Source organism: Seriola dumerili, unplaced genomic scaffold, assembly GCF_002260705.1.
Source record: "Seriola dumerili isolate Sdu_G_001 unplaced genomic scaffold, Sdu_1.0 BDQW01000050.1, whole genome shotgun sequence".
NCBI classification, from domain to species: domain Eukaryota; kingdom Metazoa; phylum Chordata; class Actinopteri; order Carangiformes; family Carangidae; genus Seriola; species Seriola dumerili.
In genome coordinates, this window is record NW_019174305.1 from 3,115,605 (window position 1) to 3,134,934 (window position 19,330).

Below are 19,330 nucleotides of genomic sequence, written 5' to 3' on the forward strand. Positions count from 1 at the left end.
CACAAAAAATAAAATATCACATACATGCCTGAAGTTGGCTAAAGAGCACATTGACACTCCACAACACTGGCCGGAAAATGTTTTGTGGACTAATGAAACTATGGTTGAATTGTGTGTGAAGAACATGCAGCACCATGTATGGTGTAATAAGGGCACTGCATACCAACATGAAAACATCATCCCAAAGGTGACCATGCGGCTGGACAGTTTAGCATCAACAAGGGTAAAATGAATTCCCAAGTTTATCAAGGTCTCTTACAGGATAATGTCAGGGTGACTGAAGGTCAGTAGGACCCTAAACATCAATGTAAATCTACAGCAGAATGACTTCAAACAAAGTCAGTCCACCTTTTGCAGTGGCCCAGTCAGAGCCCAGACCACAACCCAACAGAAAAGCTGTGGATTGACCCAGAGAGCCATTCACACCAGACATCCTAAAAGAAATGGCTGAGCTGAAGCAGTTCAGTAAGGAAGAAATTTCTCCTGAACATTGTGCTGTTCTGATCTGCAGCTACCAAAAGAGCTTGTTTGATGTTATTGCTGCCAAAGGAGGTTTGACCTGATATTAAATCTAAGGGTTCACTTGCTTTTTTCACCAGCACTGTGAATTTTTAATGGGTATGTTCAATAAAGACATTCATTCATTCATTCATTTTCTACCGCTTATCCTCTAGTAGGGTCGCGGGGGGGCTGGAGCCTATCCCAGCATCCTTTCGGGCGAGAGGCGGGGTACACCCCTGGACAGGTCGCCAGTCCATCGCAGGGCACACAGAGACAAACAACCATTCACTCTCACATTCATACCTATGGTCAATTTGGAGTAACCAATCAGCCTAGTCCCCATCTGCATGTCTTTGGACTGTGGGAGGAAGCCGGAGTACCCGGAGAGAACCCACACAAGCACGGGGAGAACATGCAAACTCCACACAGAAAGACCCCGTGTCCGAGCCGGGACTCGAACCCGGCACCTTCTTGCTGTGAGGTGACAGCGCTAACCACTACATCACCGTGCCGCCCTCAATAAAGACATGAAAGATTATAATCATTTGTGTGTTAAATAGCTTGAGAACATTGTGTCTGTCTACAATTGTGACTTAGATGAGGATCGAATCACATTTTATGAAGTTAATGCAGAAAATTGATGCTGAAAACCAGGTATTTCCAAAGAGTTCACATACTTTTTCTTGTCTCTGTACATTCAGATGCTGTCAGATAACATTATGTGTCTTGTTCAAGGGCACTTAAGTTGCAAAGATGAAGCAGTGATTTGAATCCAGGCCCACTGTTCTAAGGATGGCATAAATATGAACTATACATACACAGTAAACATATGCGTTGTGCCATTAACTTGCTTGGATCGAATATCAACTATTTAATTTGTTTTACACCATCCTTATTTGTCTAGTCTGATGTTGTGAACTTCTGTACTGTTAATGACAATATCTGAATGTACTTCACAGCCTGCCAAGGATGACACAATAAACTATGACATTTTGATTTTTGTACATGACAGTCCCATCCGCTTTTTGCTTTTTCTTGGAGAAAAAAAGTTTTGTTATAAAACAGTCAAGAACTAGCAGTGCAATTAAACAGCTCTACACCATTTACTTAGAATCATTGTATTTATTATGCAGTTCAGATATTTACAGAACAGTTTTCTGAGCTGACAAGCTTAAGTGCAAAGCACATTCTGTACTCCAGGCTATGGTGCATTTTAGAAGGATAAAGGCTGAATCCTACAATGACACAATTGCAAACAAATATAAGTTCAACAAAAATGATAGTGTATCAAATTATACTGTTTGATCTAATTTGAAATGATAAAACTGAGTCAAGGTTCTCAGAAACCAACAAAATCACTTTCTGCACAACTTTTCAGTGTTTTTCTTTAGCATGACATTGTGCTCTGGGAACAAGGGCAGACCAGGTTATGGACACAGCTCCAACGCCACCTGAAGGTTTCTTTGATTAACTCCTGTTGTTACTGTCTGTTCTGTTTTCATCATTTTTTAGCATTACTTTTTGCTGCTGCTGGACAGTTTGCTTGCAAATGTTCAATGTTGGTTTTCTTTGATGTTCAAATATGTGATTTGTGGTTAAAACAGGACACTCTGAAGGCTCAACTGTTTACTCTATTAATATTTTCTACTATTAGGCAAAAGATAATTGTTCAACTCTATCAGTCAGTTTTAAAGTCAGATTTTCATCCGATGTAACATCATCCAGGTTGTTTGGTTTCAATGACCTGCAAACATCGGGGCCTTGACTGTGTTTTTGACTTTTGTGTTGTATTCAGTGGCTGCACTGGGTTTAGATTTGGCAGGTTAAAAAAGGGTGACTGTGGATTACTAATGTTTTGTGGGAGTAGATGTCTTGTTTGAGCGAGTACCGCTGGAATGATGTTCAGAGGTGGGATATGGGGATAAGGGAGGAAGGGAGGTAGACGAGGCAAGAATAGCCTTGGTCCAATATGGGGCAAGTTGGGAGGCAGAGCTGGAGGTAGAGCTGGGTATGGCATTGGTGAACAGTTCACTGGAGAGTACGTCGGCATCACAGGTGTAAGAGGTGGTTCTGATAAACTGTATGTAGTATTTTGAGAAAATATCTGTAATGCAGCAGAGCTTTCCTGGGAGTTAGTTTCACATTTCTCACTGTCCTGTAAAGAACTACTGCTACCATTCTGGCCATACTCAGCCTGATGTACCTTTACTTCATCTACCTCAGTTTCATCCCTCCGAGCACTACATGAGTCTTTTCTCATATAATTGTCCCGAGTCAAAGAGCTGAAATTAGACCTGCTTGATGATGATGATCTACTTCGACGTCTCGGAGAAAATGCTTGCCTCGAGTCCCTTTCCCTACTTCCTCTACGATGGCGGCCCCGGTCACTGTCCTTCTTTCCATATAACCGCTCCTGGATTCGATGCGTCATTTGGCCAAGTTCCTCAGATCCCAAATCCATGCCGATGGCCTGCAGAACATCTTGCATCTGCCTGTGCTTGTGCTCATCTTCAGGTGTCAGGGTTATCTTTCCCACCACTGATGGAGACCTGGATCTACTGTTCAAGCTGTAGTAGTTTTGTCCTCCATCACTCCTTTGCAGAGACTTTTCATCAGATGGAGAGTAGCCCTGTGGGCTGAAGGACCTATGATGAGGCTGTGGAGAAGCCAGGCTCTGGGATCCTTCGCTCTCATTCCAGTGGTGGTTATTTTGGTGGCTTCCTTGTTGCTTGTCAGCAGAACTGGGAGACCACCGGCGATCTGCAGTGTTCATGAAAGAACCTGGAGAACTTGGTTGATCACAGATTTCTGGAGATGTCTGAGTCACTATCTTGGTGAGCATGGCGACATTCACACCTTTGTTGAGTACATCAAGGAAACGCTGGAAACCCCTGGTTGACTTCTGCTCAGGAACAGAAGGACTTTGGTTGGTGACATCACTCCCAAAAGACTGATGGGAAACATAGAAGAAACCATAGTTTATGAAGCTAATATCTGCGGTCTACCTGAAACCAGATAGACCACATTAGGGAAATAGGGCCCTCTCGTCAGCCCTTCAGCTCAGACATGAAACCCTTTTATGTTAATCAGTGGCATGGTCAGTCTCATGTCTGAATAAAAACCCCGGTCATTTTTACATCGAAATCATGGCGGCACTCACAAGCTCAGACCTGGAAAGACATCCATACCACATTCAACACAATCAGCCCAAGTCTGAACTGAATGCCATCAGATTAACATAAAGGCTGCAGAAGCACAATGTTAAACATCCAGAGAGAGAGAGAGAGAGAGAGAGAGAGAGAGAGAGAGATGTGCGTCTTGTAGAAACCTCTAGGATCACTGTCTGATCTGTCAATCATCATCTCTTATGCACAAAATTAGTTAGCAAACAGTTTCAATGAGTCAATTTTAAGTTGTTGAGGAGATCAATCCACTTAGATCAAATCAGTTGTCAATGTTTTTCCCCTCACTGTACAGGTGAGACAAAAGAGGTTAAAAGAAAAAACCCTGTGCAACCACAGCAATAATGTGATGGTCATCCATGCCAAATGCATAAATAAATTCATATCCAAAAAGCTTTACATACAGCTTGAGAGTTAGTAGGAATTAAATGAGGGTCCAATTTAACATCCTGTCATTCAGTGCTTGTATTGTCAGATATTATAAAACAGGCATAATTTAAAATTTAAAAGCATCATATTAAACTGATGCAGAAAAGTATCAGTGGATTCACTGTAAGAGCTAGGGCAAATGTCCCTCATGCTCATGAAATATGTATGGTAAAATAAGTTCCATCAGTCATGCAGCCTGTGTGGGAAAAGAAAAGTCCTCCTCCTTGCTATTGTGACATTTTTAACTCAATGCTTACGGTCTATAACTTGTAGCCCTGCTTACAGTTACAGTGAAATCGGAAGCATTGTAGATATGTTGGATAGCTGACTAGCACTCCATTAAGAAAACACAACCTCTGTCACAGTTGGTGGTCACCTAGAGAATTTTTTATGGTGTCTCATTTGATGTCATGTTATTTGTTTGTATATTATGTGCAATGGTGTGGTCAGAATTTAGCCTGAATTTATCTCCAGAATCAACCACACATCTGATTCCTTTTCAAACAACAAGAACACCTTTAAGGTTAAAAAAAGTTTGGGGTTTTGGTTTATGGGACACATGTTTAACATGGAGAAATTCTGAATGTATTACCAAGAAACAGACTTTTAGTAGAAGATGAACAAGCTTGACCATCTGAAAATGTCCACCTGTGAAACAAACCCACCTGTCCACTAGATTCAGTCAATGGAAACCTTGTCCTATTCTGACGATGATCCTCATGATCTGTGGAAGGGCTGTCATCCCTCTCTCTTGGTTTGCCACAACTCTGTTCAATATAGAGGAATGTTTCATTAAAACAAAAACAATAGGACCAACTACTTAAGGATTTTTAAACACAAAACTTTGCCGTCACAATGCTAACAGGCTCACATGGTGTTTATTGAGCCTCACCTTTGAAGTGCGCTCTTGTGATCGAGTCCTCTCTTCTGAATGGTCCCAGCTCCTTTCGTGACGATGACTATCTTTGTAATATCCAGACATTAGTCTGTAGTCATCATGTTGTTGCCTGTAGGTGAACTCCTCAGGCCTATGCCTGTGTCTGGAGTCTTGAGATGTTTTACTGAATTTGAAATCCTCTTCCTGTGGTAGTGTATGTTTAAAATCCTTGGGTACATGTAAATGTGAAAAACTGTCTGGTGACTGCCTGTACGTTTTATCCTCAGGCTCACGCCTGTATCTGTAATCATCCTCATCATCATCTGTAAACCTTTGCCTTTTCTTTTCAGCACCACTCCAATCAGGTGAAGACACATGTCTTCTCACTGGGCTCTTTCTGCTCCAGTCTCTGCTCACTGAATCTTTACTGTATCGCCTCTTAGGTGAGTCACTGTACTCTCTACTTCTGTTTGTTCTCTCTGTGCTGCTGTGTCCATCCCCACCATATTTATGATAGGAATCCCACTGTACATCTCTGTGAGGTTCGTGCCTTTCTTCCCGTCTGTCATCATAGTCACCCCACTGCCTTGAACTTCTGTCACTGTACTGCCGCCTGTGACTGTGCTCAGACCTGTTTGAGTGCATCATCTCACAGCAACTCCAGTAGCTGAGTAAATGTCAAAGACTGAAACAAAAAAGACAATGAGCTTTAAACTTATGACATTAAAACATGGTAAACAATCACTTGCCTCACATGAACTATAGTATTCGTTTTCTTGTTTAGTCTAAATGCATCATAAAAAATTAATGCTATCAATAATAACAGACCACGGTATAGGTTATCAGTATAGGTTCAGGTTTTCAGTCCAGATTACAGAAACTCTGCCTCGACCGGAGCTTTTTCAATAAACGCACCTACAGCACAGTGTTTGTACAGAGTGAAAACGAGTTAGCACCGAGCTTTATGTAAGGTTCAGTTATGGCTTCAGTGTCATTTGACCTAACTATTGTTAACATTAGCCGGTTAGCTACACTAGCTGTTTGCTAGTAGGTCAGTCGCAAAGAAGCAGAGAATATCTAGACAGTTAGCTTTACCTAGTACGAAAAACACAAAACTCACACTTTCTTATCACCTACAAGTGTTTTTCGATTATTTCCAGGTAGTGGTGACACATTTGTGCTAAGTTCGCCTCTTCGGCCTGGTGTTCAGATAATTATAGGGAGCAGTTTTAGGTTATCCTAGCGGGCTAGCAAACAAACGTTTGAGTATCAACCTAACGGTTACAATACCTTTTCCGTTGGACGACTCCACTTTCTTTAAAGGGGGTGCCAGGGAACCTATGTTTGCCAATTTGTATAAATCATAACAGCAACAAACTGCCAAGCAGTTAGCTAACATTTGTAATCGAATTTTCACTTGCAGACGACGGTGCACCTCACCACCTTGCTTTTCCAGCTCTTCCCGTCAACAACAAGGTGTTTAAACTACTGCCCCTCCTGGATGGAGTGTGAACAACCTAATCCTATGTTCCTATGTCCCCCTTTTATTATATATACATAATAAAACAGAAGTGGAAACTCTGTGACCTAACTTAACTGCATTGTTTTAAATATTCTGTCCAAATGAGTTCATTCTGAATGCCAGAGCCAGAAACAAATGTCCCCATACACCAACACTGCTGTTATATATCTTATGAAATGTCTTTACATTATCATTCTTCAAGTTATTCTTGCTGTGTTCAAACTGTGACTGCAAATAATTTGTAATATTTTTTTACAGACTTTTTGACATGTCAGACTGGAAATAGCACAGGTGTAAATAATTATATAACAATTATTTGTTATAATTACATTTAGCATTTTTACTAAGTCCTGGTATTCTGCATGCTGGCTCATTGCCACACTGTCATGGCTTTACTGCCACGCGTGAAAAGAACTGAGCCATCATTCATTATTCATTGTTATTTGTAACACTGTTATTTTCCTACTATGACAAGTCGCATCCTCTGCTTTGAAATAGGGTCTGCTCTGTTGGGGGTACATTTTCTCTCAACTGTCCTAACATTCAACAAACAGGAAGTATCACCTTCAGACCAGCAGCTCAACTCATTTTTCTAAATATTGTGGTATTAATAAGTTGTAGTGGGTGTAATCATTATCGTTTTGTTTTTTTGTTTTTTATCACAGACCAGTAAAACTACAGTATAATGCTTTTTTGGTGTGCTTCCCTCTTTGTCTAGTGAGTCTTTATCTAAAGAAACAATGCGCTTGTGAGCTTTATTTTAGTATAATAAATAAATAATGTATTCTAAATTTCTGAGTCAGCAAGCCTTTTTTCTGTTCTTATCCAAGGAAGAAACCGGGATGATGAAAATAGGTGAGTTGAATAGTTAATTCTAAGCCTGTGCAATGCTGACAAAAATCCAAGATCATAATATTTGAGACCACCAAACACCTCTGTATATAAATAATGTAACAGTATTTTATGTTATATAAATAATATACTTTGTGCACTTTGTTGCTTTCTAATCACAAAACAGACACAAGAGTAAACTGTCACATTTTTGAAGGTGTGTTTTCTTAGGGTTTGAGGTCTGAATTGACTTCTAACTTCTTAAATCTATTATTATATTAAGTCATTCTCCTGATTCTAATTGTATTGATTATTTTGATCATTTTAGAATGTTCCATCTCATTATTACTTTACCACATTCTCCTCCTCAATTTTGTAGAACTTTAAAATGTTTTTCATCTCTTTATTTTATCATTTATTTTTTAAATAAATACTTTTTAAAAATGGTGTCCTAAGTTTCTTCTGATTTTATGCAATCTTGATTTGACTTATTAAATATTTTAAATCTGTAATGTCATCTTAATGTTATATTTTATATAAATAAACTTACCTTGCCTTGCCTCTTGTTAAGTAATTTGTAACTGTCTTTTGAAAGGTGCTATACAAATAAAGCTTTTAACGATTATTATTATTATTATTATTATTACACTAATTACAACAATATCTGCAGTGTATTGGACTATATTGATATCCCACATGAGTAATCACAGATAAACCTAACCCTAAGTGGGGCAGGCTTAAATCATAGTTTAGTAAAAACTCTGTTTAACCTGTGCACACACAAGCTGGCGTTCTGAGATCTACACACTCTGGAGGCCATTTTGGAAAATTTCCATTTTGGTCAGGGAAGAGAATGCTGTTTTAGTCTGGACAAAGGACAGTGAGAAAAAGATGAATTCCACCAGCTTAATGTGGATGCACCAGTACATACATCCACACCACTATGGTGGTCAGAAAGCTCAGAACACACTCAGCACAGACTATGCACATTCTTTATTAGATCTCTCCCTACAGGAAGCCATCAAACAAATGACAACCCATTCATTTGCAGCAACAATCAAAATGTTAAACAAATGCCATACTTACAGTATTTGTGCAACATCACACAGCTCTACATGGGTGCCTGTGTAGTCTACATCATTATGCTCACTAATGAGGTGCAGTCATTGCTCCCTGGGTGATACAGATGATAAATATGCTCCAATCACATGTGCAGTTTAGACATTTAGTCTGTGTTACTGATGGAATGGTGTCAGGCATGTGTGTTGTGTGAGTGAGGCGGAGGCCAATCAGACAAGGAACACAGAGGTTGTAACAGTCCCACGGCCTTCTCCTGCCACTCTGCGAGCACTAGGGATGTCCACCTGAGGGCACTGTAAGAGAGGACAGGTTCACACAGCACGTTAGGCTTATTTAGCTTTGCTGGAAACCGTCACGATCACACTCCCACACAGAAATATTTCTCTATCAGCATGTGAATAATGAGATAAGGCACAAGCGCTGGAGCAGCTGAAACACACAATTTACAAGTTCTTATTACTGATCTCACCTCCTAACTGCTTGTTATACCAAAAATACACCTGCATGCTGTGAAGATGAATTGTCTATTTTCAGATTTCTTTCTTTAACCAGCTCAGACTTTATCTAATTGTCATCCAATAGTGATGACTCTGATTGATCTCTTCGGTGTTCGAGTTTCTCGGCTCCAGCGTTTTCTTTAACAACAGGAAATTTAACAATCTCACAGTTAACATTCATGCACTTATACTACACCAAATCCAACACTTGAAGCTTCCTACCTCCTCACTGGTAGAACTTAATCTCTGTATCCACGCAATCAAAAAACAAGTCCCCCAGTTCGTCTCCTGGTATCTCTCCACTCAGCATGGCTGAAATCTCACTCAGACACTGCGACTCCAGGTCCCTCAGAATCTCATAGACAGCCAAGCCCTCATCCTGAGACAGAGAGAAAAAGACCAAGATTAAACCATGTTATGGCAATGTCCCTGTATGTAACATCATGTACATTTAAAAGAACCTAGTTCCCATTCTTGGCCTTTTGAGAATCCTAAGTCTAATTCAACCAGACGTCTGTAGTGGAGGACGTAGACTTAATAACAGCAATTACACACCTGCTATCACACACCCCCATTTCCTCTACAAGCTAATCTGGGTTTTAAACTGTCTGGCTGCTCACCAAAACAGCAGCCAATAGTTTTGCCCCAAATTCAATTATACATAGAATACAGTATGAACTATATACTAAATCACAGAGTATTTTCACAGCTAGTTTACAAAATATCCAATACAATTAACCATTTTGTAAAAACAAGAAATTATGAAAAATAAATGCATCAAAATATATAACCAAACTGCAACTCTGAAAAGCCACTGCCGACTTCACAAAAAGGAAGCAAAATATATGTGATATGGAAGAAAACTCCAAAATAAGTGAACTTTGATTTGTTTTGTTAAACCAACTTTCCAAAGTCAAGAATTAATTTTATTTATCATAGTTTACTTTATCACCTGGATTTATTTTAAAGCAAAACTATGCGTCTTAAAAAAGAAGAAATACATACACACATTGTAGTGGGCCTACCTTACAGCTAATGTTAGCTAATGTTAGCTAATGTTAGCAAACTTTAGATGGATATTACTTCTTGTAAGTGCAACTTACCTGACATTAGTTACTAAAGTTGTTGACTTAATTACACCTTTCTTGTGCTACTGTATATTTTACCATTATTTCTTTATTGTTTTTATTGACATTATATTGGCATGCTTCAGTTCATTATTCAGCCTGCAACTGCGCTGCTCTAAAATCCTACTGTACACTGCTCAACACCAAACAGCAGACAGACACAGTTGGTGACTAGCTGGTGAACACATGAGCATTCAGCAGCTAAAAATAGATGTTTTCTTCAGAAGTTGGTAGGGAGCAAGAACAGAGCTAAAAGAGAGTGAATACTTGACTTCCATTAATCAGGTGAAAACAAACATGATTCCAAATGAATGATTATGTTGCTCCATATCTACTGGATGTGTTAATATGTAACTATTTGCTAACAAATTCACCATATCAACTTAAACATGATGATATGTCAATGTTGTGTTCACAGCTTGTTTCTATTGCCTTCAAGTGGTCAGAAAGTGCAACATACTGAAACCTGATTGGCACTGATGTAAAGTAAGGAATTGGGTTGCAGCGAACAAGTTACAACACTCGACTCTTATGTATCTGTACCTACTGGCCTTCCAGTAACTGTCAATTCACCTTACACTACCTGAGTTATTATGTAATACTGTAGCTAAATTCAGATTAAAACCTTTGAGAAAATAATAACTGACACTGATCTAATAAAAAAGTACAAGTCATCTCAAACAGGATTTAAACTGGCAGCTTAAATGTTAAATGTCACTTTGTTTTACAAGCCAGCATTCTCAGCTTGGTGTCTGGTTGCAGTGTAGTCATGACGGAAACCCTGCTTTTTGGCTCTGACTGTGTACTTGTGTGTTTATGTTTAGTCTACACTCGTGCCATGTGTCTTGTCCGCACTAACTGTGAGGTCCTGTCCACCACTGGAAGTGTCAGTCCTGTGCTGTGTGACTTTCCTGTGATTTATGAACAAAAACCGAACAAGTTCAGCTTCTCAGTAATGCCCACCGGGTTGGTCTCCATGGTGTTGAGCGCCACCTGGTGAGCCTTGTAGAGGTCGTGTCTGCGGTCCACCTGGCTCTGAAAGCGAGGCTGCTGCCTGACAGGGTCATCTGGGCCAAACTGTGGGGAGACCACCCTCAGCACTGGAGTAGAACAGTCCGAGAAGATAAAAGGCTTGAATATAGACCTACCAGGGTACAGGTGGGGAGGGTTAACAGGGAAAGGAACAGGAAAGAGAGAAATGCAAACTAAGAAATTCCGACTGCAAAGTAGAGACAGAATGTAGGAAAAGCCTACGATCAAAGTTTGGAGTTTTTTCACTGTTCTTTTAATTAGCTATCCTTGCTAATGCTAACAACTTTGTTTCTGATGTCATAAAGGTAAAACACATTACTTCCACTGCAGTTTCTTCCTAAGCAGAACCTTCCACACACCAGGAATGCATCCACATGAAAAGTTTTGGCACCAGTACCCAGTGTTTCAGCCTAACAGCACGCAACTGAATTTAGGATATAAGAGTGAATGAGTCCAGCATTTGGGATGTTTGTTCCCTTTTGGTGGGAGTGTCTGGGGTCGAACTCAAGAGGCAAAGTGACATATTTAAGCATAGCAGTGGTCTTAAGAGCCACATTTTCCATATTTTGCGACATCTAAAAGAGCTATTTGTAAGTTTGCTCTTGCTACATAGGCAACATTAGTATTAACATCTGTTTACTTACCAATCTTGCCAAGAGCTTCGGCCGTCGTTGCATTTACAAGACAAGAGATTATAATTTGCTCTCTGAGCAGCTACCTCTTCAGGGCAGACTGGATGCTACAGTGACTCGGTATTGGAAAGTGACATGCGGGCTGAATGGGCCAAGCTAGCTAGTTAGCATGCTAACTTCAGTAGAAGAAAATGAGTGATAGAAATAGAAGAAAAATAAGAGTTAACATTGGCATTGCTTTCCGTTGCTGGAAACAGCTCTTGGTGAGTAAAGCAATGTTTGATGCTTAACTTGAAACATTTCTTCTAGACTGGTAAACAAACAGTTTTTAATGCTAACATTGGCTGCATAGCAATAACAAAACCTAACTTACAAATAGGTCCTTTAAAGGTAATGCAGCACATATAGGCAATGGTTTATTTTACAGCTCTGCAAATGTTTCCTAGAAAGAACCATGTAATGTACTAATTATGGCAGCTTACATAATTACATAGACACAAAGTTCTACGACAGATATTTTAGTTAGTTCAACTAACTCTATAAGAGAACAACCAGAACTGCACACACATAAATATATTGTATGAACTAGTACCAAAATCACTGTGTGACCCATGAATTAATATGGCAAATTTAAAAGCTTTAAGCTTTTTCAGTGTACAGCAGCTGCCTATAGAGTGTTGCACCTGCTTATTAATGCATTTATCCAATCAGCCAATCAAGTGACGGCAATGCAGAGCATAAAATCATGCAGATACAGGTCAGGAGCTTCAATTAATGTTCACATGATCACTGACCATGGCATGATTATAAGTGCTGGGCGAGTTTGAGTGTTTCCCAACTGCTGATCTCTTTTCACAAACAACCATAGGAAAACGGAAACAACTTCTTGATGAGATATGTGAGAGGAGAATGGCCAGGTTGGAGCTGAAAGAAAGGCTATGGAAAAGTTCCTTTGGGACTACATTTTTCAACCACTGATTTTCTGCATTCCTACGCACAAGTGCACCTACGGAGCGCACAGTGTCACGCCGCTTGGATTTACTCAGTTGTCCTGCGGCTGCGGCTGCGGCATAATTCCAAAGAAAAGTGCTGTTTTCATAGGAAGATAAACCGCTGAAAATATTCTACATTAAGCATACATTTAAACAGATATTGGACTGTTTCGATGGGCGTTTTTTATAACACGTTTTTTCAGGTGGCCCTGTGCATAGCAACACATCGCTGGGTGCTCCCGGTCGGCTTTCCTAACTGAAGGAGTGCTGAGCAGAATCTACTGTGGGTAATGTGCTGACTATTTATGAGTACCTCACACAACCCCACTTCAAAAAACCTGAACTATCCTTTTAATACCCAATCCCAATCATACCCATCATGGTTTGACTGCCATGCATGTGCATCCCTTTATGGCCACAGTTTATCATCTTCTAATGGCTACTTCCAGCATGATAATGCTCCATGTCAAAGTAAAAATTAATCTCAAACTGGTATCATGAACATGACGATGAGTTCAGTGAACTGGCCTCCACCGTCACCAGATATGAATCCAATATTCACAGATTAGCAGCATGAATGTGCAGCTGACAATTCTGCAGAAATGATGTGATGCAGTCATGTCAACATGGAGCAGAGTTGCAAATGTGAATTCCATGCCAGGAAGAGCCCAGGCTGTTTTGAGAGCAAAGTATTAGTACCTAGTATTAGTATGGTGTTCCTAATCAAGTGCTTTATAAGTATAGTAGTAAAGTAGTATAGTAGTATAGTAGTATAGTAGTATATAAGTTATAAGTATATGAATATGTTGCAGTATAAATTGGTTATCATAGTCTTAACCAATACTTATAATGTAGAGGAATTGTTAGTTTAGTCAGACAAACCTGGAGGGGTCTGGGGTGGCAGTGAAGAAGTGGATGCAGGGCAGGCTGGCGTCTCTGGGCAGAACAGACACCATGCTGCCTGTAGTGCAGAAACCACCAGAATTCATGCAGATGCCACTGGGCTTGTCCCTCAGAATGGACATCATCACCTCTGCCGTCACTGAGCCTGAGACCAGACACAGAGTGGATGACTTAACACAGATTTTAATTGAAAATACAAACATTTAAAACAACAGCAAGTCATGCTCATATTCAGCCGCACTGACTTTCACAGTCATTATAACACAGAGTATTAAAGGAAAGGAAGTAGTGGAGCAGCCTTACCGTCATGTTGCTGGAGCAGCTCTGTGCCTCCCTTGTAGCGCTGTTTGGCCAGCTCCATCCGAGCAGGTGGGTTCTCAGGGCTGAACACCTCAGAGAAGTTGAACTCTCTTTCACCATCCCACCAGCCCTGAGCTTGGGCCGTGCTCCGCAGCTCCGGGTGCTCTGCGGAGATCTCAGTGCCAATGGTCAGCTGGTTGGAAATGTTCTTCACACCCTCTGAAAGGAGCAGGAGGCTGTTAGTCCGTGAACATGCCTTTCCTGCAACTTCCAGCTACAGGCAATCACAAAGGACCGCCAATTAGCCAGAAACATATGGTTTATGTAATGCATGCTGGTTTGTGTTGTACTTGCACACACACTGAGCAGAACAGCCTGCAGGGTTTATGTCCATTTGACAGAGTCAGCTAACTGTGATGAATAAGCATTTCTTCAACACAGTTTCAGGATTCACTGAGTTATATGAAACAGTTATATAAGCCGTTGTTTCATGTTGAAGAATGAACAAAGACTTTCTCATTTAGTTTCCCACGCTAAAAAGCAAATAGGAGTCATCCTAAGTATTCAAATATTTCATATGGATTTTTACCCTTCTTGTGTGGTTTACTGTTGATTTGCTCTGAAAGGCAGATTAAGCAGTTGAACACTCAATGCGTACCTTTAGTCTGGTGTAACCTTAGTCCTGCAGATGCTTTTAGCCACTAGCATGTTTTTATCTGTCCAAGATTATGATTTATGACCAAATACCTGCAAAACTAGTGGTGTTACTAGGATTTTGTGTTTAGCCCTAATTAGCAAGTATTAGCATCCTAACATTTTAAACTAAGACAGTGACCACGGTAAACATTATACCTGCTAAACAGTCTCTGTGAGCATATTAGCAGGCTTTTCCTTTTTTTTGTTCACTTATTTTATCAAATACATACATGATTATGTGTAACCATTTATTGCCAGTTCGAAACATTGCCAGTTAAAAGTATAATGATTTATTTGGTATGCTATAGGGCCATGGCACGATGGATAAAACGGTTCATTTTCTGTGGGGTGCTTCAGCATACAACTGAACATAGAACTGAATGGTTTTTGGGAAGCAACTGATATCCAACAATTTAATTAAAAACAGAGGAGCATCTGACACCAAGTAACCAAATGATGACATAATGGTGAACTAGCACAAGGTCAGGTAAAAGAGCGTGAGAATAGTAGGGCCCCTAAAACTATGCCCACAACAACAGCAGTAAGAGATAGCACAACTGTGTGTTTTCGCTCCCGGGGCCGGACCAGGTTTTGTTGCTTTGTTTTTTATTTTATTTGCAATAAAGTCTTCATCACATTGAACTTAGAAGACTGCTAGTGTTTTTACTGAGTCTACAAATCATGTGGTGGAGGATCTGAACTCATCCGGCCCAGACGAAGATTTCTGTCCCACAGCATCTGTTTCAAAACATACCTGTGCCTAAGTACAGCCTCATGGCAGCTGCTAGCATGGCACGTAGACTCAGTCTTGTTTAAAAAAGCCTCCGTGACTTTCTAACAGAACTGTACTTTTAGCAAATATTACTCAAACATGAGGAAATAGCACATTTACTGGGAACTATTTTCAGCCCCAAATAGTGAGTCCTGTCTTATATGAGACAGAAATCACCCAATTCAAAGCTAACCACTGTTGATATTTACAAATGCAAAAGAGGCATTTGATAGACTCTTTAAGTTGTGTCAGTCAGTGTTTCAGCTCTTGTTTGTACCATCTACTGTTTTTCTGTAGTCTTGGCTCTTTGTAGTATTTGGTTGTGCAGGTTTCTGGAAAGGAGCGCTGGATATTTCTCATTCAAAATTAAGATAAAGACAGAATAAAGGGTGTCACATGCTGTACAGGTTGTAAAGCCCTTTCAGAAAGTTGTATGAATTTGGGCTTTTTAAACAAACTCAACTTGACAGCTGAAGTTGATGCTGCACACACAGTATGAACATCAAACAACACACGGCCTTGCTAGATACTGTATTTGTATTTGGATTAGACCTCATTATTTATAATTTACCTCACACTCTTAGAAGTTTTTTTTCCTGCACAAATTGCTAAAGACGGATGTTCAAAAGGTAGAAACACACACACACACACACACACAAACACACAAATGGTGCAAGTTGTTAACGCTACAGCTTCATTTTAGCACAGCCAAGTGAAAAGCACAATTTATGTCTTGCACTGATTAAAGTGAGACAAAAAATCTGTTAACAAGTAACAACTCACCTCCAGTCTATGCACACTACATTAAGTTCTTGATACAAATAAACAAACAAAAAACGGACACACAAGGTTGTTCAACGTGAGCAGGCCACACATCTGAGGCGTATTAAGCAACAGGTTCAGCACCTATAGAGCCTATTTGTCTACATTATACCAGCACCCTTCGTTTTGCACCCACAGTTGTTAACCCTCTGTCCTCACCTGTGACCTTCTGTGCCACCCACAGCTTCCCAGCAGTTTCCAGGACCCATGCCTCGTTGCGGTCCACCAGGAGGAAGGTGTTGTGGTAGCTGAAGGACTCCGGATCCTCCTTGCACTGTCCGCCTTGGCCGTGCTGCTCCAGCAGGCCGGTGATCACTGCCAGCGCTGCCCAGGCGCTGTCTCCACGCTCCAGCCCCAGTCTTATGATCACAGGTCATGCTGGGTTACTTAGACATGTAATACGTGAGTTTCCTCTTCAAAAAGGCATCAGTTATGTTGTTACAGATGATACTAAGTTACTAATGGTAAATATTCATTGTCATTTATTGTTTATGTTTTTAGCTACTAAATGTTTGATCATTTAGACTTTTTCACAAACCAAGAAGATCAGTGGAGATTGTTGGCGATGTTTACGCGCTCCTCTACCATGTGTTTGGAAGTTTTACTGTATTTGAGAATCACTTGGCAACTCCCCATACTGACTGTATGAGTATACACAGTGATGAACAGATAAGTGCACGCTTCAACAGTACTCACTACACCTGTCATAACATGCTCGTGACAATTTACACACCCTTCTGATCAAAGCCTGAGAGAATTAAGTTAATACTTCCACTGAGTATACAATATCCAAACTGTATTTGATTAGGGCGCAGTGGGAGGTTGCTCCCTCAGCTACAGAGATCATTGTTTTCTGATGAATGCAGTATCAAAGACTTTTTGGTGCTCACCGGACCAGGTCCATACCCAGCAGAGCCTCTCCGGGGACGACGGGCTCTCTGGTCCAGACTGCCTCATTCCCAATACAGACTCCCTGGTCATTGGCTCCCATTTCTGCGCCCCACATCCAGGCAGGTTTGCTGAGGATGACAGCATGAGTCTGCTCCACCTGAGGGATCTGGATGTATGTGCACTGCAGATATATATATAAAAAAAAAAAAGACAGAGAGAGAGCCACTGAGAATGTTGTTCTTTATACTAAAGTCACATTACAGTGCACAGATGGTTTCAGTGTGCTGTATACAGTGGGAAGGAAAGGAGAGCATAACTGATAAAATAACACATATGGTCTTTCTAACATACATGCATATTAGAGCATCTATTTGTTCCACTCAGAAAACAAAAAATAGAGGAAGAAAAAGGAACTTTATTGTCAATTTTAAGAATTTTAAGAGCACATACTTCAGAGTCGTGTGCAGTATGCAAAATACAACTTGTCTTACAATTCTGATTTTTTTTATATCAGCATTAAATGACAGACTGTATTACTTTTCCACACTATGTGATGCTCAGTAACTGATCTGATCTGCCACTGAGCTAAAAGACGAATTTAATACAAATGAGAGGCCAAACGGGAGGAAGAATTTCATCAGTGACTTCCCCTCAACCATTAACAGGAAGCAATGTTTCTACATTAAGTCTCTGAGTAAATGTTTAACAGTTCTGGTTCAGACAACAGTCTCAGACAAGGGTGTTTTGAATACCAATGCAGTACTACTATCAGAAAATATGTGATTCAAAATCTTTTCATTTCTTAAATAATTTTCTGCAATGCATCAGACCCTGGTATCAGTCAACTTGTGCATGATGTCTGCTTCAGTGGTGTTGTGGGAAAGCGAGGCTGTTTACCTCCAGCATGGAGCCTGGAGGGTGAGATTCTGCAGGGTAGTGGGCCACCTCCTGCACCTCATTCTGGGGACGGTCAGAGTTCTTCCCAAAAATCACATGGTCATCGCGAGAGCCAGGGGGCAAGGAAACAAAACAATCACATGACATCGGAGCCTCTGCCATCCTGCAAGAAAGAAACAATAACAAGTCAAGTGGGTGGCAGAGAGAAGTCTGGCTGGCTCTGGGGGAGGAATTAAAATTGATGAGATGTAAAATAAGCACTCATTCAACCAAGTAACTACCTCATATAAACACTCTGATTTAAAACTAATCTTCAGAGTCTGACAATGTGTTTAACATCCATCACAAGTGTGTGAGCCTACACCCTTTTTGACCATAATGTGCATGTGTGGAGTCAAGGGGAAGAGTCTGCTTCCATTCCCCACCCAGCTTTTTGCAGAAAGTCAGATCCAGCCGGTGCACTGCCCATCCCTTTCACACAGGGATTAGGAGGCAGTCTTGTGCAGTGCACTTTACTGACTGTAATCTTCACAAATCCGACCGCCACGTTGCTCTTATTTTCGCTCTCCTCCCGCATTTACTACAATGAATCGCTTTCAATCCGGAAATTATGTCGCTAAAAAGTGCGCCGATAGAAGAGGTAGCCTTTGGCGGAGCTCGGTCTGAGATCAGTGTTTATTACAGAGATAAGGCCCGACTGAGCGATGTGTCCACACTGTCACCCCCCGTGTCTTTCCGGAGCAGCGACACGCCTGTCGCTTCGTGTCATTTCGCCTTTTACGGCGGTTGAGTGCGAGGTTAAAGTTGAGGGCTAATAGTGTGTAAACTAGAGCTAGTCTGTGGATGCTGCTGCGGAAAATGTTTACCTTTTTGCAATGGTGACAGCGGACGGCCGGCAGGGAGAAGGCAGGTTGTAGATACCGAGTCACGTGACCAAGAAATCCAAAGGTCTGTACTTAAAGGTCTCGTCTCGTCTGGCCACAAGCACAGCTCACCGTCTCACAGCGCTCAGTCCACACCTGTGTAAAGCTGCAGCAGGCCGGAGTGATGATGTAGCTCTTCATCATGAGTCTGCCTCCCCCTCGCCTGTTTGTCAGGGCAGCAAAACCACTGCCAATACTGATTATGATGCTTCTGATTGCATGGTTCGTGGGAATCCTGACAGTTTTTGTAATCCAGTGTTGCTTCTCAAACTTAGTTAACAATAAATAAAGCTCTTTTCTTAAATTATGCCTTCTAATTCACTGCATATAGAGATAAAAGTGTAATTAAAAGCAATTATTTGTTTCACCACGTCTGCTGGTTATCGGATTCACTTTAAATCGTGATTTCATGCCTGTGTGACTT

The 19,330-nt window shown here is 40.8% G+C and overlaps 2 protein-coding genes across 4 annotated transcripts; both read right to left on the reverse strand.

Moving 5' to 3' along the window:
- Nucleotides 1–1,634: 1,634 nt before the first annotated feature.
- LOC111217938 (cyclin-dependent kinase 12-like) lies at nt 1,635–6,440 on the reverse strand. Of its 2 annotated transcripts, none has more exons than XM_022739987.1 (4): nt 6,280–6,440; nt 5,005–5,674; nt 4,778–4,879; nt 1,635–3,403 (listed from the first exon to the last, which is right to left on the reverse strand). In XM_022739987.1, exons 2-4 carry the CDS (start codon nt 5,635–5,637, stop codon nt 2,219–2,221), a joined length of 1,920 nt encoding a protein of 639 aa, XP_022595708.1. In that variant the 5' UTR covers nt 5,638–5,674; nt 6,280–6,440; the 3' UTR covers nt 1,635–2,218. The 2 variants fall into 2 exon arrangements, with proteins under 2 accessions (XP_022595708.1, XP_022595707.1); XM_022739986.1 differs by having other exon boundaries at nt 1,635–3,451.
- Nucleotides 6,441–8,320: 1,880 nt separating this feature from the next.
- Nucleotides 8,321–18,973, reverse strand: scrn2 (secernin 2). 2 transcript variants are annotated; one of them, XM_022739974.1, is made up of 9 exons: nt 18,850–18,973; nt 17,984–18,146; nt 17,086–17,267; nt 16,355–16,554; nt 13,909–14,124; nt 13,585–13,750; nt 11,010–11,190; nt 9,142–9,298; nt 8,321–8,715 (listed from the first exon to the last, which is right to left on the reverse strand). In XM_022739974.1, the coding sequence occupies exons 2-8, from the start codon at nt 18,143–18,145 to the stop codon at nt 9,146–9,148; spliced, it is 1,260 nt and encodes a 419-aa protein (XP_022595695.1). In that variant the 5' UTR covers nt 18,146; nt 18,850–18,973; the 3' UTR covers nt 8,321–8,715; nt 9,142–9,145. The 2 variants fall into 2 exon arrangements, with proteins under 2 accessions (XP_022595695.1, XP_022595694.1); XM_022739973.1 differs by lacking the exon at nt 18,850–18,973 and adding an exon at nt 18,409–18,714.
- Between the last annotated feature and the right edge of the window lie 357 nt (nt 18,974–19,330).